Below are 23,248 nucleotides of genomic sequence, written 5' to 3' on the forward strand. Positions count from 1 at the left end.
ACCAACTTTTCAGACCACAAAGGCATAAAACTAGAAATAAACTGTACAAAGAAAGCAAAGAGGCTCACGAACACATGGAGGCTTAACAACACGCTCCTAAATAATCAATGGATCAATGACCAAATCAAAATGGAGATCCAGCAATATATGGAAACAAATGACAACAACAACACTAAGCCCCAACTTCTGTGGGACACAGCAAAAGCAGTCTTAAGAGGAAAGTATATAGCAATCCAAGCATATTTAAAAAAGGAAGAGCAATCCCAAATGAATGGTCTAATGTCACAATTATCGAAATTGGAAAAAGAAGAACAGATGAGGCCTAAGGTCAGCAGAAGGAGGGACATAATAAAGATCAGAGAAGAAATAAATAAAATTGAGAAGAATAAAACAATAGCAAAAATCAATGAAACCAAGAGCTGGTTCTTCGAGAAAATAAACAAAATAGATAAGCCTCTAGCCAGACTTATTAAGAAGAAAAGAGAGTCAACACAAATCAACAGTATCAGAAACGAGAAAGGAAAAATCACGACGGACCCCACGGAAATGCAAAGAATTATTGGAGAATACTATGAAAACCTATATGCTAACAAGCTGGGAAACCTAGGAGAAATGGACAACTTCCTAGAAAAATATAACCTTCCAAGATTGACCCAGGAAGAAACAGAAAATCTAAACAGACCAATTACCAGCAATGAAATTGAAGAGGTAATCAAAAAACTACCAAAGAACAAAACCCCCGGGCCAGATGGATTTACCTCGGAATTTTATCAGACATACAGGGAAGACATAATACCCATTCTCCTTAAAGTCTTCCAAAAAATAGAGGAGGAGGGGATACTCCCAAACTCATTCTATGAAGCTAACATCACCCTAATACCAAAACCAGGCAAAGACCCCACCAAAAAAGAAAACTACAGACCAATATCCCTGATGAATGTAGATGCAAAAATACTCAACAAAATATTAGCAAACCGAATTCAAAAATACATCAAAAGGATCATACACCATGACCAAGTGGGATTCATTCCAGGGATGCAAGGATGGTACAACATTCGAAAGTCCATCAACATCATCCACCACATCAACAAAAAGAAAGACAAAAACCACATGATCATCTCCATAGATGCTGAAAAAGCATTTGACAAAGTTCAACATCCATTCATGTTAAAAACTCTCAGCAAAATGGGAATAGAGGGCAAGTACCTCAACATAATAAAGGCCATCTATGATAAACCCACAGCCAACATTATATTGAACAGCGAGAAGCTGAAAGCATTTCCTCTGAGATCGGGAACTAGACAGGGATGCCCACTCTCTCCACTGTTATTTAACATAGTACTGGAGGTCCTAGCCACGGCAATCAGACAAAATAAAGAAATACAAGGAATCCAGATTGGTAAAGAAGAAGTTAAACTGTCACTATTTGCAGATGACATGATACTGTACATAAAAAACCCTAAAGACTCCACCCCAAAACTACTAGAACTGATATCGGAATACAGCAAAGTTGCAGGATACAAAATCAACACACAGAAATCTGTGGCTTTCCTATATACTAACAATGAACCAACAGAGAGAGAAATCAGGAAAACAACTCCATTCACAATTGCATCCAAAAAAATAAAATACCTAGGAATAAACCTAACCAAAGAAGTGAAAGACTTATACTCTGAAAACTACAAGTCACTCTTAAGAGAAATTAAAGGGGACACTAACAGATGGAAACTCATCCCATGCTCGTGGCTAGGAAGAATTAATATCGTTAAAATGGCCATCCTGCCCAAAGCAATATACAGATTTGATGCAATCCCTATGAAACTACGAGCAACATTCTTCAATGAACTGGAACAAATAATTCAAAAATTCATATGGAAACACCAAAGACCCCGAATAGCCAAAGCAATCCTGAGAAAGAAGAATAAAGTAGGGGGGATCTCACTCCCCAACTTCAAGCTCTACTATAAAGCCATAGTAATCAAGACAATTTGGTACTGGCACAAGAGCAGAGCCACAGACCAATGGAACAGACTAGAGAATCCAGACATTAACCCAGACATATATGGTCAATTAATATTTGATAAAGGAGCCATGGACATACAATGGCGAAATGACAGTCTCTTCAACAGGAGGTGCTGGCAAAACTGGACAGCTACATGTAGGAGAATGAAACTGGACCATTGTCTAACCCCATATACAAAAGTAAACTCAAAATGGATCAAAGACCTGAATGTAAGCCATGAAACCATTAAACTCTTGGAAGAAAACATAGGCGAAAACCTCTTAGACATAAACATGAGTGACCTCTTCTTGAACATATCTCCCCGGGCAAGGAAAACAACAGCAAAAATGAGTAAGTGGGACTATATTAAGCTGAAAAGCTTCTGTACAGCAAAAGACACCATCAATAGAACAAGAAGGATCCCTACAGTATGGGAGAATATATTTGAAAATGACACATCCGATAAAGGCTTGACGTCCAGAATATATAAGGAGCTCTCACGCCTCAACAAACAAAAAACAAATAACCCAATTAAAAAATGGGCAGAGGAACTGAACAGACAGTTCTCCAAAAAAGAAATACAGATGGCCAACAGACACATGAAAAGATGCTCCACATCGCTAATTATCAGAGAAATGCAAATTAAAACTACAATGAGGTATCACCTCACACCAGTAAGGATGGCTGCCATCCAAAAGACAAACAACAACAAATGTTGGCGAGGCTGTGGAGAAAGGGGAACCCTCCTACACTGCTGGTGGGAATGTAAGTTAGTTCAACCATTGTGGAAAGCAGTATGGAGGTACATCAAAATGCTCAAAACAGACTTACCATTTGATCCAGGAATTCCACTCCTAGGAATTTACCCTAAGAATGCAGCAATCAAGTTTGAGAAAGACAGATGCACCCCTATGTTTATTGCAGCACTATTTACAATAGCCAAGAATTGGAAGCAACCTAAATGTCCATCAATAGATGAATGGATAAAGAAGATGTGGTACATATACACAATGGAATACTACTCAGCTATAAGAAAAGGGCAAATCCAATCATTTGCAGCAACATGGATGGAGCTGGAGGGTATTATGCTCAGTGAAACAAGCCAAGCGGAGAAAGAGAAATACCAAATGATTTCACTTATCTGTGGAATATAAGAACAAAGGAAAAACTGAAGGAACAAAACAGCAGCAGAATCACAGAACTCAAGAATGGACTAACAGGTACCAAAGGGAAAGGGACTGGGGAGGATGGGTGGGTAGGGAGGGATAAGGGGGGGAGAAGTAGGGGGGTATTAAGATTAACATGCATGGGGGGGTAGGAGAAAAGGGAGGGCTGTACAACACAGAGAAGGCAAGTAGTGATTCTACAACATTTTGCTATGCTGATGGACAGTGACTGTAAAGGGGTTTATAGGGGAGACCTGGTATAGGGGAGAGCCTAGTAAACATAATATTCGTCAGGTAAGTGTAGATTAGTGATAGCAAAAAAAAAAAAAGGGCAGTTCCTGTGTGGTAACCTCCAACGAGTTCTACACAAGGGTATAAAGGGCATATAAAAGTGTAGGCAAAGGGTCTGTTTGTGTTTGTACAGAGGATCAAAGCCTAACTGGGCTACCCCGAAAATGAACTAAGATACGATATGAAAAAGAACTTCCAACATCTGCACCCTCTGGAAGACTCATGCCAGAAGATGATCATCAAAGAACCCCAACAAAGATCCACGCACTGCTACAGCTGTAGATGCACTCATCCCACCAGTTCCTGGACTTGCCATGGGAATGAGGAAGGAGATATCTAAGCTGGCCTGTGCATACAGTAAAACAACAAAATTGGACTGGATCTATACTGTTGGGACTCAACCAAGAATTTGGAGAAGTGCAAATTGTAGCGCTCCAAAGTCTTACAACTACAAACTATTTATTGTTAAAAGAACATATGGCATGTGAACAGTCCCCAGGAATGGGTTGTTTTAATTTGTCTGATTTCTCTCAGACTGTTCAAGTTCATTTGGACAATATCCACCATATCATAGATAAGTTTTCACAAATGCCTAAGGTGCCTAACTGGTTTTCTTGGTTTCACTGCAGATGGCTGGTAATTACAGATATGCTTTGGTTATGTAACTATACTCCTATTATGTTAATGTGTGTGTGCAATTTAAGTAGTAGCTTAAAACCTATACATGCTGAAGTTACTCTACAAGAAGATATATCAAAGAAATAATCAATCTTCCCATGTTTTCTTCCGCCTGCTACTTCTATAGCTTTTCTTCTTCCTTCCTAATTACAACCCTTAAATAGAATTCGTGCCTCATATCAAATTTACCGAGTATCATAATTCTTCCAAGTGGTAAAGATACCTCAAGACAAATGCTGGGCATAGAAGCCACAGGGCATAAATATGCAAAGAAGTAAAAAGCTAACTTTTTCAAACAATAAGGCTTCTCTCTCACTTACCAACTTCACATTTCCTTGTATGGCCCCGGAAGATGACTGGTTAGCCAGAGACGGGTAAGATTCCTCAAGGGAGGAACAACCTAAGACAGGCACAGTCGCAGGGGGGCCATCAGGTGAGAAATTGGGGATCAACAGAGGTGAGGCTTAGAACCTCACCCCCCCGTTCTGAGAGAAATCTTCTGCATACGTGGATGTTTTATTGCCCTGGTCTAGCTTGGATTAACACATAGTCTACAGGCACACACCTGATCATCTACATGTGCTCTCTTACAACACTAAACTATGTTTTCTACCTTTATCTTGTATCTACCTACCACTTCAGCATTTTATTAAAAATAATAATAATAAAGAGAGAAATGTGGTATCCACATATAAATCAAGTATAAAAACCAAATGAGTATTCATATTTGAACTGACTGTTTATAGTTCATAATGCATGAGCAAAACCGAAAGTTTCTGTGATGACTGCCCTTGTACTGTTCACTATGTAACTTATTCATTATGTAAGAATTTGTTCTACATGTAAAAACTTGTTTGTTATGCCTCAGAAGATTGGAGACTGACAAAAATTAGGCTTGGGGTGGAATAATGATTGTGCATTGAGCATTGACTCCCCTATACAGAATTTTATTGTCGTTAACAACCATTTGATCAATAAATATGAGAGATGCCCTCACAAAAAAAAAAAAAAAAAAGAAGGACAGACTTCCAATGGTAAAATAAATAAGTAACCGGGATGTAATGTATAGCATAAGGAATATAGTCAAGATATTGTAACAGCCTGGTAGGGTGATAGCTGGAACCTAGAATTATGTATATAAATGTTCTACCACTGTGTTGTACACTTGAAACTCATGTAATGTAATACTGTGTGTCAACTACCCTTCAATAAAAAATAATTATTAAAAAAAAAAAAAAAAATACCACTATTTCCTAATTTGTAGGAATGTGGTGAAGATTAAATGGATCAGTAGTCATCAAGTGCTTAGAACAGTGCCTGACCCATAGTAAGGCCCAACAAGTGTTTGCCATCATTGTCATTGTTATTATTAAGAAATAAGTCTCTGAATCTTCTGCATACGTGGATGTTTTATTGCCCTTGTCTAGCTTGGATTAACACATAGTCTACAGGCACACACCTGATCATCTACATTTGCTCTCTTACAACACTAAACTATGTTTTCTACCTTTATCTTGTATCTACCTACCACTTCAGCATTTTATTAAAAATGATAATAATAAAGAGAGAAATGTGGTATCCACATATAAATCAAGTATAAAAACCAAATGAGTATTCATATTTGAACTGACTGTTTAGAATTCATAATGCATGAGCAAAACCGAAAGTTTCTGTGATGACTGCCCTTGTACTGTTCACCATGTAACTTATTCATTGTGTAAGAATTTGTTCTACATGTAAGAACTTGTTTGTTATGCCTCAGAAGATTGGAGACTGACGAAAATTAGGCTTGGGGTGGATTAATGATTGTGCATTGAGCATTGACTCCCCTATACAGAATTTTATTGTCGTTAACAACCATTTGATCAATAAATATGAGAGATGCCCTCAAAAAAAAAAACAAAAAAAAAAAACGGGACAGACTTCCAATGGTAAAATAAATAAGTAACCAGGATGTAATGTATAGCATAAGGAATATAGTCAAGATATTGTAACAGCTTGGTAGGGTGATAGCTGGAACCTAGAATTATGTATATAAATGTTTTATCACTGTGTTGTACACTTGAAACTAATGTAATGTAATACTGTGCATCAACTACCCTTCAATAAAAAATAATTATTTAAAAAATAAAAATAAAAATAAAAAATAAATTCCTTAAGTTTTATTTTTTATTGACAGGCACACAGAATGTCTACTAGGAGTGTTTGGTGAATAAAATAACTCATGAATGAATAAATATCCCTGGGACTGAGGGGAATTGTTTTTAAAAGGTAAAAATGTTTAGTTACAGATACACTGTCATAGTTGAATTATATTCATCATATCATTGCTCTGATTAAAGTTGATTTTAATCTTCTTTTGAAAATTAGTCAATGCCTTTCACCAAAAAAGAGATACAGATGGCAAACGAACATAAAAGATATTCAAGATAAAAAAAAAAAGATATTCAAGATAATTATTCAACAGAGAAATGCAAATTAAACCCACAGTCAGATATCACTACACATCTATTGGGGTGGCTAAAATTAAAGAAAACAACTGGCAATACTAAATTCTGGTAGATGCAAAACAACTAGAACTCTCACACAGTGGTGGGGGGGATGCAAAATACTATAACCACCCTGATGAACACTTTGGTAGTTTATTAAAAGCTAAACATACAGTAGCAAATCAGTACAAACAAAATCCTGAAATGTTCAAGCAGATAATATATGCTGGAGCACCAGTTTCAAATCCAGAATACACCAAAAAACAGAAAACCTATGTGCTATGGGCTTTGATAAGAATGCAATAACAGTGGCCTTGTCTTCAACTCATGGGCTGTAGAATTGCTTCAGATTAACTGAAGCATGGAGAGAGAGCTGCTGATAGAGTCAAGCTGATGCTCTTGAGGAGCATCAACATCTGTTACTTGTAGGATTCTGTACAGATTTATTTTCAACTGACATTCTCATCCAATGATGTTATCTAAGCACCATTGGAGATGGGAGGGATGGGGCAGAGAGAGGAGGGAGTATCTGCTCTATAAATTAAGACAACTAAATGTCTATGTAAATTTTTAAAAAATGTTAAACATACACTTAGCACATGAACCAGAAATCCCAGTCCAAAAAAATTATTTTAAGTCTATACAAAACTTGTACATGAATGTTTATAGAAGATTTATAATAATCATCAAAATTGAAAATAATCAAATATTAATTGGTGAATGAAAAAACAAGTTGTGGTACATCCTTTCAATGAAATACTCTTCAGCAATGAAAAAGAACAAATTACTGACATATGCAAAACATAGATGAACCTCAGAAGTGTTACACAAAGTTATAAAAGCCAGACTCAAAAGGCTGCATACTGTATGATTCCATTTATATGAAATTCTGGAAAAGGCAAATTTTTAGAGAGAGAAAATAGACCGGGGGTTTGCCAGGGGCTATAGGAGTAGGAGAAAGGGATTGATTTCCAAGAGGCACAACTGACAGAAGTATTTTTTGGAGTAATGGAAATAAATGTTCTATATCTTGATTGCAGGGGCATGGTAACAGGACTATGTACGTTTGTCAAAACTCATTTATTGAGGTATAACTTATTATATGTAAATTATACATCAATAAAACTAACTTTTAAAAAAGTTAAGCCATGCATTATTAAACACAAAAATAAATAGATTTTCAAAATTGTCAGCCTGGGTTCCTTAGAAAATATAGCCTAATCAAAACATATGCCCTAATATTTCACTGCAATCTCAGGGAGGCAAAAGTGAGTGAAAAGATGAAGTGAATCAAGGAAGGAGGGAGAGGAACTAAACGGTATATGTTGTTGATCTTGAACCAGTCATAGCTTCAGGGGGACATGCAGCGAGCTGTCCTCAAGGAGCCTCTCCAGAGAGGCCATATGGAATCCAAGGCATGTTGAAACAGTCCATCAGGAGCAGGTAAGGCAGCAATTCACCTCCTATCTTTCATTTGTCAAAGCTTGCTCCATAGAGTGAGCCCCCCACACTTCTGGGTTGTGTTACCCAGCCATTGCAGACAGTTTCTTGGGAAGCCAGAGCTTTAACAGGTCCTTCAGATCAGACCTCTACCCCAGTGCTGTAGCAGCTCCTGCCCTGAGGAGCAATGTGGAGGCCTTGCCTAAGATCAGCCCTCACCCCTGGGAAAGCATGAGACAATCAGCAGTGTTCAGAGATAGGCCTTCCAGACAGGGCCTGGGCTGTATGACTTCAGGAATCCCTGGCATAAGCCATCACTGGAGACTCATGACAGGTGGCTAAGGCCTGGGTCAGGTGGGGCTGGCAGATATGCAGAGGCCCAAAAACTGGGTCTGGAACAATGGACTAAAGTTAATATACTGCAATATAATGAGTCACAAGAAATACATATTTCCCAGGTATACTTGGTCTTCATCCACAGTTCCTGAAAACACTGCAGGGTCTTAAAGGTGAAGTGGGTGTCTTGTCGTGTTAATGAGGGACTTTTGGACCCCCTCACCCCCAACCCTGCCCCTGGACCCAAGGCTGGGGCCTGGAAGTTCAATCAGCCAATAGCTAATAATTTAGCTTCAATCTTAACTATGCAATGAAGCCCTCACAAAAACCCCAGAGAAGAGCTTATCAGTCTGTACTCTCTGGGATCTGCTTCTCTCTTGGTGACAGCTTCCATGCTTGGGGAACCAGAACACCTCCACATGCCACCAAGCCAGGCTCCAAGCTCCACGAGGATAGAAGTTCCTTTATTTGGGACTTTTCCCTATGCATCCCTTCATCTGGCTGCTAACTTGTATCCTTTAAGGTATCCTTTATTAAACTGGTAAACCTAAGTGTTTGCCTGAGTTCTGTGAGCCGCTCTAGCAAATTAATTAAACCTAAGGGGGAGGTTGTTGGAACCTCCAATCTGTAGCCAGTAGGGCAGAAGCACAGGTAACTGCCTGGCACTTGCGACCAGCATCTGGAGTTGGGGGTGGAGGGCAGTCTTGTAGGATGGAGCCCTTAACCTGGGGAATCTGGTGCTGTCTCCAGGTAAAAAGCATCAGAATTGTGTTGAGTCCTCTGACACCCTACTGGTGGAGAATTGCTTGGTGTCGTGTGTGTGTGGGAAGCACCCAACATTGGAGTTGGGTCCAGGAACCCAAAAGGAGTTAGGCAGCTTACCAATGCATATACCATCTAAACTAAAAGAATAATTTAATTTTTAAGAATATTCCACAGATACATACACTCAGGAAACTTGAAATAAACAATTTCTATCCATTAAATCTTTTCATGTGGTGATCTCACCCAACCTTTACATAATGAACAAGTTCAGATCTGTAAGGTTTAAGTACTGGGTCAGGTCAAGATGTGTGTGGGCAGCTCCCTAAAGAAAACAGACTCGGCACATCTAAGTAATGCTGTCCTCTGAACAGATCATGGAGTTAATTGATGATCCATCCATCATGGTAGAGATATAACTCTTCAGAAAACAATAAATTCTAGTTAAAATTCAAAATCTAAAGACTGTCTCTAATCCTGTCCTATGAAATGTCAATGCAAACATGTTACAGTTCAGGGGAACTGAAAAAGCTCAACTCAGTATTTTATAATGGTATGTATTTTTCTTTAGAAAATATACTGTTTACTGTGCGCTTTGTCATATTTAATCTTCATAACCAATGAACATATTACTGCACCCATTAAAGATGAGGACACTAAGGCACAAAGATGTAAATAATTTGCCCATGGCCAGCAAAGTGGTAGGGCCAGGATCTGAACTCTGGTGGTCTGATCCTAGAGCCCCACACTCTCCATCAGTCATTCCACAGATATATGAGTACCTGCCAGAATCAGGAGACACAGAGATGCAGACAACAGTTGGCCCTGCCTACAGGGAGCTTATGGTCTATGGGAATAAGAGGCATCAAATAAATAATTACAAGCAGGGAGAAGCAGAGTGCTACAGAAGTTCATACCGTTTGCTTACTAAAAATGCTATACTACAAACCATATAACTATCATGGTCAGATCTGTATGTCCACATATTCAGGAGAAAAGGCAAGCTAGGAAACACCAGTATCTCTGGTGCTGCGTAATATTCGTACAGCGGTCATTATCTAAGCCCAAGCAGGTTCTGATCATTTTTTCTAATATGCTGATTTACATGAGAAAACATGACCCAGGCTTTCAAGTTCAGTGAAATTAATGACATATTTAATCACCTCTATTTTAAAAGAACAAAATATATTAATATAAATATATTTATATTATCTATGTTAATTATATAATAATATAAATTACACAAATATAAGCAAAGTGTATATATTCTGGTACTGCTTGGGAAAAATTCAAGATTCCTGGTCATTTTAACTGTACTATAGTCCTTTCACATGCATAATTCCCTGGTAGAAGGAGAGACTTCATATTCCAGAATAACGTTTCTAAGAAACAACTTCCTAGATGTTCTGGTGTCAGACGAACCTGGACTGGACTCCAGGCCTGTCCCTTACTACATATTATTGGGCAGGTTGCTTAGCCTCTACAAGTCTTGATTTCTTAATCTACAAAATGTGATAAAAATTGTCCATACCCTCAAAGGGTTGTTGTAAAGATTAAATGAAAAAATGTATGTACAAGGCTTAGCACAATTTGCAACCCAAAGGAAGCACCTAGTGTGTGGAAACTGCCATTATTATTATTATTCCTCTAGTTTGCATACTAAAAGAAATGGAGAAGAAAACATGAATGCACAGGTGTGAATGAGATGCCTGGACTTCTTAGGGGGCACGGCCTCACACAGCCAGATGACGATGGAAGCGGAAGAACTAGAAGAATCCCATGTGCAGAGCCTTCTTTGGAAAGGAGAACAAATGGAAACTGACAGGTTAGGAATTAGTGAACTCGTGCTTAAGAGGACAGAGAACTTCAATATGAGTAATTAGAACAATAATCTACCCTTGGCTTTTTTTCGTGCTTGAGTGGCACAGAGAACACGTGGATGGAGAAAAGAGGCTGTTTCAAACCAGCACATGAGTCCACTCCTATACTGCCTAACTGTCCTTATCCTCTATCAACAGGCATCCCAGGTGAGCCTCAGGTAAAGCAACCTCAGCTTACAAGTAAAAAGATAAAAAGCCACAAGAGAACTAACAGTTACCAAAGGGAAAGGAACTGGGGAGGGAGGGATAAGGAGAAAAAGGGGCATTATGATTGGCACACAATATAGTGGGGGGCATGGGGAAGGCAGTATAGCACAGAGAAGACAAGTAGTGACTCTGTAGCATCTTACTATGCTGATGGACAGTGACTGTAATGGGGTATGTGGTGGGGACTTGATAATGGGGGGAGTCTAGTAACCACAGTGTTGCTCGTGTGATTATATATTAATGATACCATAATAAATAAAAATTAAAAAAAAAATATATATATATATATATATATATATATATAAACATAAGTAAGACCATAGAAGCTTTGTAAAAAAAAAAAAAAAATGCATGATTTAAAACTACCATGTATCATACAATGGCGAAATGACAGTCTCTTCAACATTGGTGCTGGCAAAACTGGACAGCTACATGTAGGAGAATGAAACTGGACCATTGTCTAACCCCATATACAAAAGTAAACTCAAAATGGATCAAAGACCTGAATGTAAGCCATGAAAACATTAAACTCTTGGAAGAAAACATAGACAAAAACCTCTTAGACATAAACATGAGTGACCTCTTCTCGAACATATCTCCCCGGGCAAGGAAAACAACAGCAAAAATGAGTAAGTGGGACTATATTAAGCTGAAAAGCTTCTGTACAGCGAAAGACACCATCAATAGAACAAGAAGGAACCCTACAGTATGGGAGAATATATTTGAAAATGACACATCCGATAAAGGCTTGATGTCCAGAATATATAAGGAGCTCTCACGCCTCAACAAACAAAAAACAAATAACCCAATTAAAAAATGGGCAGAGGAACTGAACAGACAGTTCTCCAAAAAAGAAATACAGATGGCCAACAGACACATGAAAAGATGCTCCACATCGCTAATTATCAGAGAAATGCAAATTAAAACTACAATGAGGTATCACCTCACACCAGTAAGGATGGCTGCCATCCAAAAGACAAACAACAAATGTTGGCGAGGCTGTGGAGAAAGGGGAACCCTCCTACACTGCTGGTGGGAATGTAAGTTAGTTCAACCATTGTGGAAAGCAGTATGGAGGTACATCAAAATGCTCAAAACAGACATACCATTTGACCCAGGAATTGCACTCCTAGGAATTTACCCTAAGAATGCAGCAATCAAGTATGAGAAAGATAAGTGCACCCCTATGTTTATCGCAGCACTGTTTACAATAGCCAAGAATTGGAAGCAACCTAAATGTCCATCAATAGATTAATGGATAAAGAAGATGTGGTGCATATACACAATGGAATACTACTCAGCCATAAGAAAAGGGCAAATCCAACCATTTGCAGCAACATGGATGGAGCTGGAGGGTATTATGCTCAGTGAAACAAGCTAAGCGGAGAAAGAGAAACACCAAATGATTTCACTTATCTGTGGAATATAAGAACAAAGGAAAAACTGAAGGAACAAAACAGCAGCAGAATCACAGAACTCAAGAATGGACTAACAGGTACCAAAGGGAAAGGGACTGGGGAGGATGGGTGGGTAGGGAGGGATAAGGGGGGGGAGAAGTAGGGGGGTATTAAGATTAGCATGCATGGGGGGCTAGGAGAAAAGGGAGGGCTGTACAACACAGAGAAGGCAAGTAGGGATTCTACAACATTTTGCTATGCTGATGGACAGTGACTGTAAAGGGGTTTATAGGGGGGACCTGGTATAGGGGAGAGCCTAGTAAACATAATATTTGTCATGTAAGTGTAGATTAGTGATACCAAGAAAAAGAAAAAAAAAAAAAGGGCAGTTCCTGTGTGGTGACCTCTAATGAGTTCTACACAAGAGTATAAAGGGCATATAAAAGTGTAGGCAAAGGGTCTGTTTGTGTTTATACAGAGGATCAAAGCCTAATTGGGCTACCCCGAAAATGAACTAAGATACGATATGAAAAAGAACTTCCAACATCAGCACTCTCTGGAAGGCTCATGCCAGAAGATGATCATCAAAAAACCCCAACAAAGATCCAGGCACTGCTACAGCTGTAGATGCACTCATCCCACCAGTTCCTGGACTTGCCATGGGAATGAGGAAGGAGATATCTAAGCTGGCCTGTGCATACAGTAAAACAACAAATTTGACTGGATCTATACTGTTGGAACTCAACCAAGAATTTGGAGAAGTGCAAATTGTAGCGCTCCAAAATCTTACAACTACAGACTATTTACTGTTAAAAGAACATATGGGATGTGAACATTCCCCAGGAATGGGTTGTTTTAATTTGTCTGATTTCTCTCAGACTGTTCAAGTTCAGTTGGACAATATCCACCATATCATAGATAAGTTTTCACAAATGCCTAAGGTGCCTAACTGGTTTTCTTGGTTTCACTGGAGATGGCTGGTAATTACAGGTATGCTTTGGTTATGTAACTATACTCCTATTATGTTAATGTGTGTGTGCAATTTAAGTAGTAGCTTAAAACCTATACATGCTGAAGTTACTCTACAAGAAGATATGTCAAAGAAATAATCAATCTTCCCATGTTTTCTGCCGCCTGCTACTTCTATAGCTTTTCTTCTTCCTTCCTAATTACAACCCTTAAATAGAATTCGTGCCTCATATCAAATTTACCGAGTATCATAATTCTTCCAAGTGGTAAAGATACCTCAAGACAAATACTGGGCATAGAAGCTACAGGGCATAAATATGCAAAGAAATAAAAAGCTAACCATTTCAAACAATAAGGCTTCTCTCTCACTTACCAACTTTACATTTCCCTGTATGGCCCCAGAAGATGACTGGTTAGCCAGAGACGGGTAAGATTCCTCAAGGGAGGAATAACCTAAGACAGGCACAGTCACAGGGGGGTCATCAGGTGAGAAATTGGGGATCAACAGAGGTGAGGCTTAGAACCTCACCCTCCCGTTCTGAGAGAAATCTTCTGCATACGTGGATGTTTTATTGCCCTTGTCTAGCTTGGATTAACACATAGTCTACAGGCACACACTTGATCATCTACATTTGCTCTCTTACAACACTAAACTATGTTTTCTACCTTTATCTTGTATCTACCTACCACTTCAGCATTTTATTAAAAATAATAATAATAAAGAGAGAAATGTGGTATCCACATATAAATCAAGTATAAAAATCAAATGAGTATTCATATTTGAACTGTTTATAGTTCATAATGCATGAGCAAAACTGAAAGTTTCTGTGATGGCTGCCCTTGTACTGTTCACCATGTAGGAACTTGTTCACTATGTGAGAATTTGTTCTCCATGTAGGAACTTGTTTGTTATGCCTCAGAAGATTGGAGACTGACGAAAATTAGGCTTGGGGTGGATTGGTGATTGTGCATTGAGCATTGACTCCCCTATACAGAATTTTATTGTTGTTAACACCATTTGATCAATAAATATGAGAGATGCCCTCACAAAAAAAAGTATACACTTCCAATGGTAAAATAATAAGTAACCGGGATGTAATGAATATAGTCAAGATACTGTAACAGCTTGGTATGGTGATAGCTGGTACCTAGAATTGTCATGTATATAAATGTTGAATCACTATGTTGTACACCTGAAACTAATGTAATGTAATACCGTGTGTCAACTACCCTTCAATAAAAAAATAATTATCTAAAAAAAAAAACTATCATGTATCAATGTAGATACTATATTATTCTTAGTACATAAAATATAGTTGCTTGAAAAAAAAAAAGCCACAAGATAGAAGGGATTCAGAAGTTCTCTTAACTGGTGGTTTACAAATTTTTAAGCCACAAAAGGTTTTCTTGAGAGAAAAGTATGGACAAAAAAGTAAAATGTGCAGCTAGCTAGTCAGGCCCCAGCAGAGATGGTGTCCCAGAGCCCAGGCAGCTCACCTGCCCACCCCGTATCCTGACAGGGGCTCCGGGAGCATAATCTGAAAGCCACTGATACCGTCCTACCCCTCAATCTCAGGGGTGCGGAAACTGATGGTCAGAAAGGGGAGGGTCCTTCTAACCACGCTGTAACCAGAGGGAGGTGAAGCTGTTAACAGAATCCAACCAGTTTTCTTTTTCCCACAGAACACCACCCTCTTGATGGACATGCCAAAAAGGTGAGGAAGAAAGTAAACTGTAGTTGAGAAGAATGTGCCTCATCCTAGGAAAAGAGCATAATAACGAAAGGCTGGTGAGAGATGAAGTCCAGCACTGACAGCTCCGGCTCCACTAATCTGCATATGAACAAAACACTGCCTCCGTCAATGGCTCAGGAGAGTTACCAGAACAGTTTTTTGAACACTAAAAAAAAAAAGACTTCACAAAGAATGCCTAACAGACTCACATTTACAAGTATATTGCATATGCATGCACACAATTTCACTTTGGAGGAAGTTTAAGCCACATTAATGGGACTGTGAGGGAATGAAAAGGGAGCGAACAGCCAACAAAATTAACTCCAGTGACTAATGGATGAATTACAGTCTTGTGATGCTGAGCATGATTTAGTGTTTTGTTCACAGAAACCCAGCTTAGATCATCTGGTTGTACATTAAAGCACTTTTATTCTAAAAATCAAAGGTCAAGTGCTTTGTTTTAGACTTGTGTGTCATGGAGTTCAGAGTTCAGAAGAACATGGGTAAATTATTGTCTTAAGTACCATCACTTCCTCTGTTTGAGACACCGTGGTGTAGACAGAGCCCCCAAATCCAGCTCCTTCCTGCTGCTGCAGACCCATTTCCCAGGTGATTCACTAGGCCTGTGTCTACCCACACAACCCAGAAGATGGGGGAAATCCTGCGGGTCTGCAGCCTGTGAGACCCCACTATTCTGCACTGCATTTTCACCTGTTTGTCCCATAAAAGGAGGACTAAGAGTTTCCAGAGAGAAATTACTTTTACACAGATTATTTCCTGGCCTTACCCACATCACATCCCTGAACAGCATCTCACCTCCTCCAGCTTAAAAACTGCTCCAACGTGTGGCTGGATGCGCCCTTGCTGGCAGTACTGAAGAGCTGAGGACAGGCTCCTGGAGAAGATGGGAAAGTTCTGGACCTGGTATCGGCCAAAGTACAGTCCCATGGCAGAGACATTCTTCAGGAGCAGGAGGTTAGCGGGCACAGAAGCAATGGTTCCTCCAGCAAAACCTACCACCACAATCCTGCCCTCCCATGCCAGGCTGAGGGAGAAAGGGGAGAAGGAAAGGATATCATAAAAAACAATGTACATTCACATTCATTACGATGTCTCTAAAAAATAACAAATAACAAGTGTTGATGCAAATGGAGATAAGGTGGAACACTCATGTATTGCTGGTGAGACTTATACAATCTGTTGGTGCAACCACTATGGAAAATAGTGACGATTCCCCAAAACCTTAAATAAAAGAGAACTATCACATGATCCAGCTATTCTACTTCTGTGTCTGTAGCCAAAAAAATTGAAAGCAGTCTTCAGATATCTGCACACCCACGTTCACAGGAACACCATCTACAAAAGCCAAGAGGCAGAAACAAACCAAATGTCCATCAACTGATGGATGGATAAACAAAATGTATTATATACATGCAACAGAATATTATACAGCCTTAAAAAGGAAGGGGAGTCTGTCACAAGCTACAACATAGATGAGGAACCTTGAGGACATTATCCTAAGTGAAATAAGCCAGCTACAAAAAGACAAACACTGTATGATTCTACTCATATGACATATGAATAGCAGTAAAGTTCATAGCAACAGAACGTAGAACCAGGGCTGAGAGCACCTGGGAAAAGAGGAGTTGTTTTCATGGGTGTAGAATTTCAGATTTATGAGGTGAAGAACTTATGGAGCTCTGTGTCACAACAATGTACATACACTTAACACTACTGAAGTGTAATCTTAAAAATTATTAATAGAGCAATTTTATGTATTTTTTTACCACAGTAAAAACTGTAGAATGAAAAACAAGCAATGTGTATTAATTCATAGAAAGTAGAATAGAGGCTACCAGAGAGGCAGAGGAGGGAGAAGGAGCATTATGGGTACAGAGTTTTTGTTGGGGATAGTTTTGTAACAAGTGAGCATATTTAATGACACTGAACTGTACCCTTACAAATGGTTAAAATGATAAACACTGGGTTATATGTATATTTTACCACAATTTTTTTTAAAAAGCAACATGAGTTAAACCCCCAGCTGGGAAGTCCTCTTGACCTTACTAACTAGCAGAGGTGAACCATCCTGTACCATTCTCTTCAATAGGGAAATATAAAAATAAGCCATAAACAAGATAATAGGGGATGAGAGGAGGTTTACCAGGGGACTCGGTTTGGAATCAACACTATTTAACTACTCAGTTACTTTACTGAAGGAAACTGGATGTAAACAAATGCCATTCCATATGCTGCACTTCAAGACAACTCTGTAGATTTTGAATTTAGGAAGCAGAATAAGAAAACAGACTCTTTTTATGAAGCATCATTTGCTTTACATGAAGACTTACTTTAGAATTCCTTTAAGTTATATGTTTTTCTAGAGAATTCTGAATTATCTACAAACACTCATACAAGTTTACTTCGGCCCATTATAAGTACCAGACAGTGTATGCTAAGCAATATATTACAAAAATAAACTTTGTAAACATCTTTGATATGAAATATGTGTATGTTAGTTTGGGCTTTTTGCTTTTCTTCTTTAGAAGGTAAATGAGAAGCTGTTATCAAACCACTGTCATCCAGAAGCAAGAAAAGGGTGAGTACTGCAGCTCCCTGTCCTGCTCTCCACCTAGTCGACCCATTCCTCCCTTTGCTTCTTGTTTAAGCACAGCACCGGGAACAGGGAAGTGATGCTCAGGGGCTACACAACCACCTGGGTCCCTTCTGTGGGTAAGCTGCTCTCTTTGCTTGTTGCTTCTACTTTAGAGTAAGATAAACCACAAAACTGTTTGCCAAGATGACATGAGAAAGAAAAGCAGTATTTTCAGGGCACTCTAAGGTCCCTGGTTGAAAACCAAATGAGAATTGGTGTGGACACAACAATCCCACTAAATCCCCAGTGATTTTTTTTTTTAATAAAACAAATCAAGTAGACACCTACACTGTTGGCTGCTTCAGAAAGGAGATCAAAGGAGCCTGTACCTTGGCACATGGTGAACTAGGGAAATGCCACCCCAGTAATGCCAACATCTGAACAATGATCTCCTCAAGAATTACCCACGCCATGTATATAAAGTAGTTAGTGGGGGCTGACAAAGCTGAATTTAACACATGTATAATTTCTAAGGCATTTGATATTGCCAACTAAAGAGTCTGCACTCATTTTTTGGATATTTTCCAGTTGGAGATTTTGTTTTTGCTAAATTTAAGCATTTCCTGATTTTCCCTCTGCTTCTATTCCTTTTCACCCACCCACTCAGCTGTTCTCGTTGATGCCTACAGGAAAAGTGAGCAGCAAAGACAAAGAGAAGTAAGGCCAGAGGAAGGCAGAGGGCTGGAAAGGTGTCCTCAGAGCCCCAGGCCCACCCACTCCGGGAAGACCACTTCACATACCTGCCTAGAGCCTCTAGGAAGATATCTCCTCCCACGGTGTCGATGACCACGTTTACCCCGCCACTGCCCACCAGTTTCCTCACTGCCTCCTTCAAGCTATTCTGACTGTAGTTCACGCTGGACTGCGCACCCCTCTGCATAGCCAGCTTGCACTTCTCATCACTTCCAGCTGCAGCTATTACCTGCATAAAGAACACAAAGTTTTCGATGGTCCAGAATATGCACCAAGAGGGGCTCACCCCAGCGACCCAGCCTCCAATCAAAGGGCACTAATCAAGGGAACCAATGAGGCTTTGCTGTCCTACCACCAGCCTCAATCCCACACATCATGCCCAACACACAGGACAATCATGCTGGCCCCTCCATACCCCACTGGCCATGCGATCCACATTTCCAGAAATTCTGGAACCCCAGTGGGTCTAGCTACAAGACTGTTCAGGAGACACCCAGAGAGTCATCTCCAAATGTGATTCAAACCACCATTTACTGAGCACCTACTATAAGTCAATTAGTAAGGATACAAGCTAAATATCAAGCTTAGTGTCAGGAAAGCAAGATACAGCAATGTGATGGGGGAAACACAGAGGATTCCAGAAGTGCAAATGAGAGGTGCCCAATCTAGATCTAGAAAGGTTTCCCAGAGGGTAAAACATCATTCAATGGAAAGACACTGAAGTTAAAGAGTTGACCTAAGTTCAAATCCTGACTCTGCTACTAACTAGCTATGATACCTAAGGCAAATTACTTAGTAAAAACTACCACTTACATGGTGCTTACTATGTACCAGGAACTACTATAAATGCTTTACATATCTGAATAACTCACTTAATATTATCAGTCCAATGATATAACACTATTCTTATCCCCATTTTAGAGATGAAGAAACTGAGCCAAAAGAAATCAAGTAACTTGCCCAAGGTCACCCAGCTGATGGGAATCCCCATTGGGCTCCAAGCTCAGGTAATTTGTCTCCGGAGTTCATGCTTTTCATCGATATGCTGTCTGCCAACTTCTCTAAGCTTCAGTTACCCCATCCATAAAATAAGATTTAAAAAATCAAGTGGAATACTGTATATAAAGCACTTGGAAAACAAAGTGTTAGATAACTTGAACCTATTGTTACACATATGCATTTATTCTAGTTAAACCCCATAAGAACATTATGGGGGAGGTATAATCACTCCTGTTTTATAGATGGAAACATAGACCCAGAGAAGTTGAATAATTGCCCCAGGATCATTAAGGAAGGAGGTGGAAAACAACTATTCAAATCCAATGCTATTTGACTCTACAGCCTATGCTTTCCCACCCTATCACCCTGGGAGAAAACCACACATAAAGCCTGGCAGAGCGGGCACAGATGACTGCAGGCCATACCGGGAGCAGGTCTGGGGTTACCAAGGCTCTGGAAAAGCTTCAGATGCTCAAGCATTGCCTAGAGGTGCCTTCCCAATGGGCAGCCCCCACCAGACCCAGCACTTTGGTGCCAAGGTGACACTCAGAAAGTGTATTCAAACACCCAAAACATCGGTGCCCTTAAAATGGTCCAACCTCATCCATAATGATTTGAAAGGAAAAACTACCTTCAAACACTCCCCAGTGGACCCCTCAAATAGCTACAGTTCACTGAGCACTACCAGCACAAGGGGCCACAGGGGCAGATACCAGACGAGGGCCAGGCGCCTGGTTCCAATCCCCGGACTCTTGTGAGGTGCCCGTGAGACCTGCCATGGGTCAAGGTCTCTCCTGATGCCTCACTTTCTGTACCTGTGAAACAGGAATAATAAACACTAACATTCCCCATCTCCCTGGAGTTTTGAGCAGTGGACGGTAAGGTAATTGCTGTGGAGGCACTCTGAAAGCCACATGCAATGCTGTGAAAGGAAGGTGTTACCACAATGGCCTGTTCCAAGTAGGTGGCATGAGGACATTATTTTCATTAATTTTTTGTTTGCTTTTGCTGAAAACCATTACTGCTGCCAAAGAAAATACAGCTTGGGTTAATTTTAGTATCTCAGCTGAGGTGAATTTTCCTCTCTACTTAACCTCCAATAACTACTTAAAACAAATGGTACAATTTTATCTTCCCAGAAAGGTTAAATAGTCAATGGTTGGAGACAATGAGACTCATTTCAGCCATCCCCACAAGAGAGGGGCTAGAAGCCCTTGCTTTTGACGTGAAATGTGTTGATATTCCATGAGGAGCCTCCTGATATCTAAGATTATTTTCAGAGCTCACATGTCCTTCCCCAAAGGAGCTGTTGTGAGAAGGGAGAGATACCACCTGAAGAAACTCCAGACCAATCCAATTATCCCCAAACCCGAACATCCTGGTGCCTCTGGATCTCCCCACCGCAGGCTCCATGGGAGCCTCACATTCCACACGTCCGGAACTGTGCTCTCCATTCCCCCTGTGTTCTCAGTCTCACTAAATGGCAGATCCACAGGTTAACCCAGTTTGCGCCCTCCCACTCCATGTCTAATAACAGGATCCCCTTTTAAGAAATTCTTACTGACATGCCATGCCCTGCAGTAGGTGCTCTGCACACATCAGGTCCAACATTCCACAATAGCCCTATGAGAAAAGCACCATTTTACCAATGAGGATACTGAAGCAATTTCTCTAGAGGCACAACTAGAATGTGAACCTAGCTCGGGATAACTTTAAAGTCCTTGGTCCTTCAACCACACTGGGATGCTCTCCAGTCACCAAATTCTCTATTTTCTTTCAATTCAGTATCTCTGAATCCATTGCCTTCACCACCTTGGTTCAGGCAACACCACCTCTGGCTGGAATTGCTCCAAGAGCCTGCCCCAGACCACCCTGACCATGCCCCATCCCTAAGCCCCATGGCTTCCAGAGTACCATCTTTGCAAAATGCATACATGATCATTTCACTTCCCTACTTAAAATCCTCAATAGCCCCTAAAAGCTTCCAGTGAATGGTCAGATTCTTCAGTGCCTCATGATCTGATCTCTGCCCACCTCTCTAGACTCATCTCCCCTCCCCCGCCCGCCCCCCATGGCTCCTTTGCTCCATAGATGCTATTTACAACTCCCTGAAGGTGCCATGTTGGTTCCCACATCTGTTTTCTAGTATGTCCTCCCACCACTGACTTTGCCTTCACGTTCCTCCTTCTTCTAGTCAACTACTGCCAGTCCTTCAAAAGTCAGCTTAAATGTCCACCTTCTCCAAGAAATCCTCCTCTGACAACTACAGCCTCAGAGAGATAGTCCTGCAGAGACTTAGGTCTTTATTGCACCTGTTTATTCATTCATTCAAGAAATAATTATTGAGTGTCTACTATGGTCTAGGCACTATGCCAGGAGCTCAGACTACAACAATGGGCCAGACACGGTTCTTGCCTTCTTGGGGATTATGGTCCACTAAGAGGGAGACAATAATTCAATAATGACACAAGTAGAGGACTGACCATACCCTGAGGTGTGTGCTATGAAAGAGAAGCATAGGCAGCTACAAGACCATACACAAACGGTGCAAGGGAGCAGATTAACACTTGAGGGACAGGAATACTTTCTTGAAAACATGACATCTGAGTTGAAATTTGCAGTGCAGGGACAGACAATTCAGAGCATTCCAGGTAGAGGGAATAGGATCTGCAGAGGCTGTGAAGTGAGTCAGACCTCGCCAGGCTCTAGTAACTGCGGAGAGGAGGGAGTTACTCTTCAGCCCCCTCACTAGTCTGCGAGTAAATAGATGGCAAGACCCTACTCTTGGGTACTTCCTATCCCCAGTGCCTGGCACATGACTTTCAATAAATGAATGTATATATTCCATGACTGAAACCTGGAGGTGTGACATTTTTAAAATGGAGAATCTAACACGCAGATACCTTGGCCTGAAGAACATTTGTGGCCACATCTATCACTGCAAGGCCTGTGGCTCCAGCTGCTGCCGTCACTAAAACAGTTTCTCTGCCAGAGAAAGATGAACGTTACTGGAGAAACCTTCAAGAATCAGCCAGGAGTAGGATTTCATGAACATTTGAAAGCAAGAAGAGGGCTTAGAGGCCATTTCGTTCAACCCTTCATGTACATCCGTTGCCCGGCTTTTTGGGCCAGGTCTTGTATGTACCTAGACCTGTGTTAACTGGGTCCAGTTTTGAAGGCTGCCTAGGAAAGAGATTCCTTATCTCTCTAGGTTGCCCCTTCCTCATTCTGTAGCAACCCTTCCTTTGAGCAACGACTCCAATTTCTGCTTCAGAAACTCTGTTCTAAACTCGCTCTCCTACTGAACACTGCTAAATTTTAGAAGATGGTGATCATGCCATGACTGCTGCTCAGCCAAACCCACTTCTCTGGAGCAATTCTGAGGCTCTCTGAAAAGAGCAGAGGCATATGCTCCAGGTACAGTGGGAAATTCAGCACCTCTGAAATACCACAGTTAGGCACATGGACCAAGCCTTATAAAAACAAACACAGGCCTCCATTAACTCGAGTGAAGCATGGTGAAATAAACCAATTCTCTAAAATTTAAGGT

General features: G+C 40.4%; 1 protein-coding gene across 2 annotated transcripts in view; it reads right to left on the reverse strand.

Moving 5' to 3' along the window:
• LOC118928006 (quinone oxidoreductase-like protein 2) overlaps positions 1-23,248 on the reverse strand; it is a 38,910-nt gene that overhangs the window by 9,978 nt on the left and 5,684 nt on the right. The window contains exons 7-10 of one of the 2 annotated variants that reach the window (XM_036916763.2): positions 22,602-22,683; positions 18,747-18,928; positions 16,167-16,395; positions 7,488-8,458 (exon numbers count right to left, since the gene is read on the reverse strand). In XM_036916763.2, the coding sequence (XP_036772658.2) occupies positions 8,417-8,458; positions 16,167-16,395; positions 18,747-18,928; positions 22,602-22,683 (535 nt within the window). In that variant the 3' untranslated portion in view covers positions 7,488-8,416. Of the gene's footprint in view, positions 1-7,487; positions 8,459-16,166; positions 16,396-18,746; positions 18,929-22,601; positions 22,684-23,248 lie in introns of those variants that run through there. The other variant, XM_036916762.2, reaches the window with a different exon arrangement.

The sequence above is a fragment of the Manis pentadactyla genome, chromosome 9, assembly GCF_030020395.1.
Source record: "Manis pentadactyla isolate mManPen7 chromosome 9, mManPen7.hap1, whole genome shotgun sequence".
NCBI classification, from domain to species: Eukaryota; Metazoa; Chordata; class Mammalia; order Pholidota; family Manidae; genus Manis; species Manis pentadactyla.